Raw genomic sequence first — 6,824 nt, 5'->3', positions numbered from 1 at the left:
TAGATAAACTCCCAATTTATCCATCTTTAACAAGTATTTTAGTATTATAACGATCACTTTCGTTTCGAAAGTGATGTTAGCGAAAAGATATAAAGTAACCAGCAATTTATTGGTCTTTGTCCATTTAGAATCTTCTCTGGCATTATTGGGGAAAGAAGCGTTCATCCAAAGAATCAAACGAAATAAATATTTCATATAACAACAGTAACAATCACCTCGTATGTAAATTTCATCCATGGAGTTACCTGTAGATATTCGATTTTACTTAGAAAATTTCATTTTTGTGACTTGAATGTATACCACTAGCGGCTTTCGTAATTTAAATTAATCGATGTTGTTATAAAATCATTAGCAATTTGTACGTAGCTCGTCTCTCAAATTAAGATAATCGATCTTCTTTTGTTATCGTTAGTTAATGACTATCGATTATGTGATTACTTAATGCGAAACGTTGGCACTTAAAAAGCGGTCGTATACATGCGGCGTATCAAGAAAAACGGCAAGTTTGTGCAATGATTATGGTCTGTTGTGGTGTGTCGATTGACAATTCGGCAAAATTAGATGCAAATTGAACTTTTGCAGTATTTCTGCACTTCTGACAGACACTAGCAACGTTGATTGCACGTGATCTGAGATAACGTAAAGGAAAATTCGAAAGTAGAGTTTAAATTGCATTTAAATATATTTTAACGTTATTTAAAACATTAGATACTGAAACTTCTTTTTTAATTTGAATATTTTTAAATAAATAAAAGAGAGCGAAAACAATAGAACGAAAAAAAATTAAATAAACTATCTGAAATATAAATTTTTTTTTATTTCATAATTTTCTTAATCGGGTTATAAGCTGGCAACACTTTGCATATCGAAAAGTTCTGAATATTGTTGCCAGTTCAAGTCTATAAAAACATAAAAACTAGAAAAAAAAAAAAAATTGCAAAAATAAAATTTTATAATTTATTATATACTATATTTAAAAATAATTTCTGAAAGGTATAAAAGTAAAAATCTAGCATGTAAAAGAATTTAAATAATCAAAACTTAATAAACTTGCAACTGAATATTTAACTCCTCCTGGTAGAAATTTATATATTTGAAATTTGAAAATACGATTCGGTAGATTCTAGAAAATGGAACTTTTGCGAAATTGAGTAGGGAAATATTGATAAAATTAAGTTTATTTCCTATTTTTATTTAATATTTGTGTTATACTTTTAAAATTTTAGAAAGAGTAATTGAGTAATTATAAAAATTCAAACGTTGTTTCTTATTTTAAGTAAGGATTCTTTCGGAGCCTTTTATAAATACTCGTCGTGTGTTCGTTCAGGCCCACAATAGGCCTCACTGGATGGCCAGACATCCGGACGGTCCAACTCCCGAAGAATTCCTACCACTCTGGGGAACCCAGGATCGAATCAGGTGGGAATGGACTGTCCAGATATGTCTGGCCACCCAGTGAGGCCCATCGTGGGCCTGGATTCAATCCAGAATCAATTACATAATGGATTCCCCAGAGTGATAGGAATTCTTCGGGAGTTGGATCGTCCGGATATATCTGGCGAGACCCATTTTGGGCCTGGATTTGTGCCAGGATCAATCCATTCCGTTTTGGATTCGATCATGGATTCTCCATAGTGGAGAATGCCACCTTAACTGCTCGCTCAGTCATCTAATTGAATACTCTCTTTTCCAAGAGATACAAGTTTGAATTCTATTTGCATCTTCAGACATTTCCCGAGTATGTGGGGTTCTTCACTAGTGACATGTTCTATTTCGGGCTTTTTTGGACCCATAATAAGCAAATCCTCTTGGTGGCCATGGGCAAGAGTTAAAAAAAAATTACAGTTAAATGGAAATATATAATCTTTACTCTATGTGTATCTTAGTGATTTGTAATTTCTTCTTCAGTTTACTTAAATATTTATTTGCAATGGATTTTTTTCATATAACTTATCCAAAAGAGTCGGAGATTACCGTAACTCATCCCCATTGGCATTAATGTAAAAAAATTAATGTCCTGATTGACAGTACTTCTAGAATTGATATTTGTTTTGCTTGATTTTAATTGCTGAAACATTTTTTTTCATTAAGTACATCTGCCAGAAACTTATGATGATATTTCTGAGTGACATCTTTAACAGTATTACATGCTAAAATCATATTGTATTTAAATTAGAATAATTTAATATTAAACTACTTTATATGAATATTCTTATAAAACTGATGATTACTTATTACTAATTAAATTTTATGTTCTAAATCTAAAATTGATAAAGATGCATTGGGAAAGTTATATAAGTTGAAAAAATATATTTATTTTGAATCAGTTTATATTTACATTTTCATATGAACAGTGGCACATTATAGCCCTCAGGTAAATTTGAATTAGGAGGCCTCATATAGTGTTGACTTTGGACAACTTTCTTCAGGGAATGTTTAGGGGAAAATATTTTCTTATAAAAGATAGGCATGGGGCTCCAGACAGTTGCCCTTTTTGCCCGTAGGATAATGTGCCACTGATATGAAGATTACAGGAAATAATAATTATCCAATTCTAATTTTAGAGTTGTGCAATAATTTATATTGGATGTTCTGTTTGGCTGGTGTTATGAATAAAAGCTAGAATGTGTATTGAACTTAAGAATTATAAATATTTCAAAGTTATTGTTGCTGCTTGGCTTGTCGGCATCTTCAGCACAGTAAGTTAAACAATAATGTTTCTTTAAAATCTTTTAATTATGAAAACTGAATCAGTTTTTAATAAAGTATTAGTTTATAAAAATAATTTCAAATCTTATATATTTTATGATATATTATTTCAGGTTCATTAATTTTCAACAATACAGGGTCTTCCAAAATGAATTCTGCCATATTAGATTACTGTAACTATGTTATTATTGCATAGAGAACTGTCTGAGTTTCATGTCCCATCTGCATTGAAACATCTGTTGTTTACCATCTCTAAAAAGTGCCATAACCAAAAATGGCAATTCTGCAATAAAGGTGTTGTGTTCTACAGTTCTCAAAGTCAGAGTGACTTACATTGTATGACATGAGTAATTTGCATTCACAGGAGCTATAGAATTGTGGCTGCTGTGGGAGGAGTGACAATGGATATACTGCAGGAATTGTTGGAAGAATTTGAGTATTAGTTAGATGTGTGCTGTGTGACACAGAATGCAAGCATTGAGAAATTGGAATGGTCAAACGTAAAACTTGGACAGTTTTCCAATGTTTTAATGTACATTATAACATCCTCGGATAATAATTAACATAACATAATTACAATATTCCTTACTTCAAAACTAGGGTGCATAGATAGACACTGGGCATCTTTAACATCACTATTTATTCAGGAATGTCTTGTATACCGATATGCGTTTTGGACACACACCTCTCTTCAGTTGGCTTTTACTTTAAGACATTTAGTAAAGAGATGCTAACTAATTCGCATTTTTACTGAAATGCATATCAATGTGTAAGATATTCCTGAATAAAGAGTGATGTTAAAGATGCCCAGTGTCTACCTATGCACCCAGTTATAAAGTAAAGAATAATTAAAAGAAGACAGCTTTGGAATAAGTAAATAATTTCAATAATTTAAAATGGTAGAATTTTTTTCTGGAAGAACTTGTATTTTCACTTCATATCATTTTTCTTCTTAGGCACTTCTTACATTACTTCAATTACCATACATTGCTGTTTTCATTACAAAACTGAAATCAGATAATTCATTTTTACTTGTACAGCTGTAAAAATTGTCAATCTTACTGAATTCTATATCCATTCACAACTAATTCTAGTAAATTATATTTTGCAAAAAACACAAAGATTTTATAATTTCCTTTCATCTTAAATGTTTATCTTAAATTTTGATTCCATTAACTACTTATATAATTACAGGAATAAAAAATTATCTGTAATTTTGAGATATTGAGGGGTGTAATAAAACCCTATTCATTTCCAAAGCTATAAAGATAAATGAATAAAATCAAAAACAGATTTTTCATCATTTGTCACAAGACAATTTAATATTATAAGATAAATTTTTGGGCCTTTATTCTATCAAGACTTGTCTATTATATGGCTAATTATTATTTAATATTGATGAATTAAATGCTTTTAAATTTAATATAAAACAAAAATTTATAACATTTCTGAAATAATTTAATAGATAATATGTATATAATTTTCATGTTCTATAGTTATACTGTCTATTCAAGATATGTTATTATACTTGTATGATGGCACTGAAGGAAGATTCATATGAGAAAGCAGGTAAGATTTAAGTAATTTAGTTCTACTAGAACAGAAATTTATAATGGAAATTAATTCATAAATAAGATTGTTTTTTATACATTTTAGTAAGATTCATTACGATGAATTTAGATAGATCATAGGAAATAAAATGATGCTAAAATACCATACTATATAATTATTTTAGAGTGCATATAAAATGGCAGTCACATAAGATTATAACAGAGCTGAAAAATTTGTAGCCATCTGTACCTTTCTATGTTTAGATGTATAAATATTATCATTGTGTTACAACTGTATTACATATAACCTATATAGACTATACCATACAGATTTGACTAAGTACACTCATGTTTGCTTAATTAAAGCTGAATTTAAATTCTTGAATGTGGCATCCAAAATGCATTAAATAGCATTTTTGTTGCATGCTAGATGCTATATGCAAGAACTTAAATCCAGCTTAATGACATATTTCTCAAAACATATCCATGTCATTAAGTAGCACATAGCTATAAAATTTATATATACTAATAAAATTTATTGCATGTCACAAAACAAAGATATATTTTAAGACATTTACAAGAAAAGAATTGAAGAAAACAAAAAAATTCTTCCTTCATCCATATCACACCTCAGAATTACAATTTTTATAGAGTAAACCTTATTTTAGGCTGTTATCTGCCTACAATAAAATTCAATTATTTTCCTGTAAATTTTTAAAAAAATTATAATTATTGTCCTGGTTTTCAAAGCTCATCTTCAGATTGTTATTTCACAATATTTTGTTCTAACTTATCATCTTGGTATTCAAAATGAAATACAATTGTTTTTTTTTTTTAACACTTATTGTCCAGTGGGCACTAGGAAGGCCTCTTTGTAGCAAGTTCATTATGGATTTGGCCAGGACCATAATGGGGCAGCCAGGTGGTGAAGGATAGGTGATATATCTGGATGGACAATCCCTAAAAATTCCTGGAGGTTTTTTTACCCATCTGGACTTGATCCCAGGTCCCACACTATGATAGACTGCCACATTTATCACTTGCTCATCTGATTATCGTGGAATACAGTTCAGAATAAACTTCATTCACTTATCTTAAAAATTTTACTAAGAGGCAGTCAGAAATGAAGCATAGAAGTATTGAAAATAATTAATAGTAATCTTTAACCCTATAAAATGAGTTAAATATAGTTTAGCTTATAAGAAAAAAGAGCTGAGTTAGAATTTAAGAAGTATGTTTTATATAATTGCAAAAATAAAAATAATTTCTTTCAGACTACACTCTCAAGCAACTGCTTGGTATTCGTCTTGCAGTATTAATCTTATATGTATTATTGTTTTTGGCAAGCTTAATGCTGTTGTATGGACTGAAAACTGTAAGTAAAGAAATACTTATAAAATTTATTTTATCTTTTATATACGTAGTTCTATGATATAGTTTACATTTTACTAATTTGTAATAATAATTTAAGTGTTATATAAAGCTTAAGCATTACAAAATTATTACTGTTATATAATGCATCTATTATTTATGTAATATTTTCACAATTGATAAAGATGCAAAGTAACTTTAAGTCAGATTTTCTAGTTAAGTATATCTATTGTAAGTCAAATATTCTTTATTTACTCTCAAATAAATAAAGTTTATGGGATGATTTTAATTAAGAATAATCCATATCAGAATAAGTTTTATTTTTGGGTGGAACCATAAGGTTTTTTTGCTGTTGAATGGCCAAGACATCAGGCTCTCCAAAGTGGCAGGATAAATCCAGGTTGGAAGCTCAAATTTTTGAGAGTAATTTGACCCAGATATGTTGTTACCTGTCTGCCATCATCTGGTCATATAGGCTTGGTCAAAACTATGCCTGACAGTGGTTTGGTTTTATTCGATTATGGCAATGTAACACATGGCTGATCTGCCAAGGAGGGAATGCCTCCTGGGAGGTCTTTTATGAGAAACTGCCCCTATTTAGGTGCTACTAACATGAAGAAAAGCTGCAAACTCCCATGGCCAGCCTGATGGTCATACATGAACCCATGACAGACTACCAGTGTTGTGGTTTTATCTACTTGGCCATTGGTGGGCACTGCAGGAAAGAGAAAGTGAATGAAATGTACATTAATATAATACAATTACATCATATACAGGTATACCTCGCCTTATGTCGGTAATTGATTCCAGGAGAGGCGACGTAATTCGAATTTATTTGTCTCCGAATCTACTTGTCACTAGGCTAAACCATAAATTACCATTCCCAGTTTTGTATTTTATTTATTATTGCATTTTTAATAATATATGGTTAATAAAAATCTATTTTAAGCTTACAAACAAATAAATTTTAGTTTTTAATATAGTACAGAAAAAAGTATTCTAAATTTACGAATACATGTACTGTAAATACAGTACATACTTGTAAATGTATATATTTTAATATGATTTTATGTGCTTTAAACGTTTTTCTAGTGATATTACAACTTCAATATTTATGGCGGACAGACGTAAAGTCGAATAAAATGACTTAAACTTGATTTTTATTTTTCCATATACTTTTTTGACAAACGACGT

General features: G+C 29.8%; 1 protein-coding gene across 3 annotated transcripts; it reads left to right on the top strand.

Annotated features, from left to right (window-relative positions):
- Positions 1-1,022: 1,022 nt before the first annotated feature.
- LOC111630077 lies at positions 1,023-5,706 on the top strand. 3 transcript variants are annotated; one of them, XR_002757448.1, is made up of 4 exons: positions 1,023-1,151; positions 2,565-2,699; positions 4,206-4,278; positions 5,534-5,657. XR_002757448.1 is itself a non-coding variant. In XM_023374099.1 (3 exons), exons 1-3 carry the CDS (start codon positions 2,625-2,627, stop codon positions 5,689-5,691), a joined length of 306 nt encoding a protein of 101 aa, XP_023229867.1. In that variant the 5' UTR covers positions 2,565-2,624; the 3' UTR covers positions 5,692-5,706. The 3 variants fall into 3 exon arrangements, 1 of the variants encoding a protein (XP_023229867.1); XR_002757449.1 differs by lacking the exon at positions 1,023-1,151 and adding an exon at positions 1,243-1,276; XM_023374099.1 differs by lacking the exon at positions 1,023-1,151 and having other exon boundaries at positions 5,534-5,706.
- The last annotated feature ends 1,118 nt before the right edge of the window (positions 5,707-6,824 follow it).

Source organism: Centruroides sculpturatus, unplaced genomic scaffold (genome assembly GCF_000671375.1).
Source record: "Centruroides sculpturatus isolate CEXI.00-Female unplaced genomic scaffold, Cexi_2.0 scaffold599, whole genome shotgun sequence".
NCBI lineage: Eukaryota > Metazoa > Arthropoda > Arachnida > Scorpiones > Buthidae > Centruroides > Centruroides sculpturatus.
This window is presented reverse-complemented; position numbering and strand designations above follow the sequence as displayed.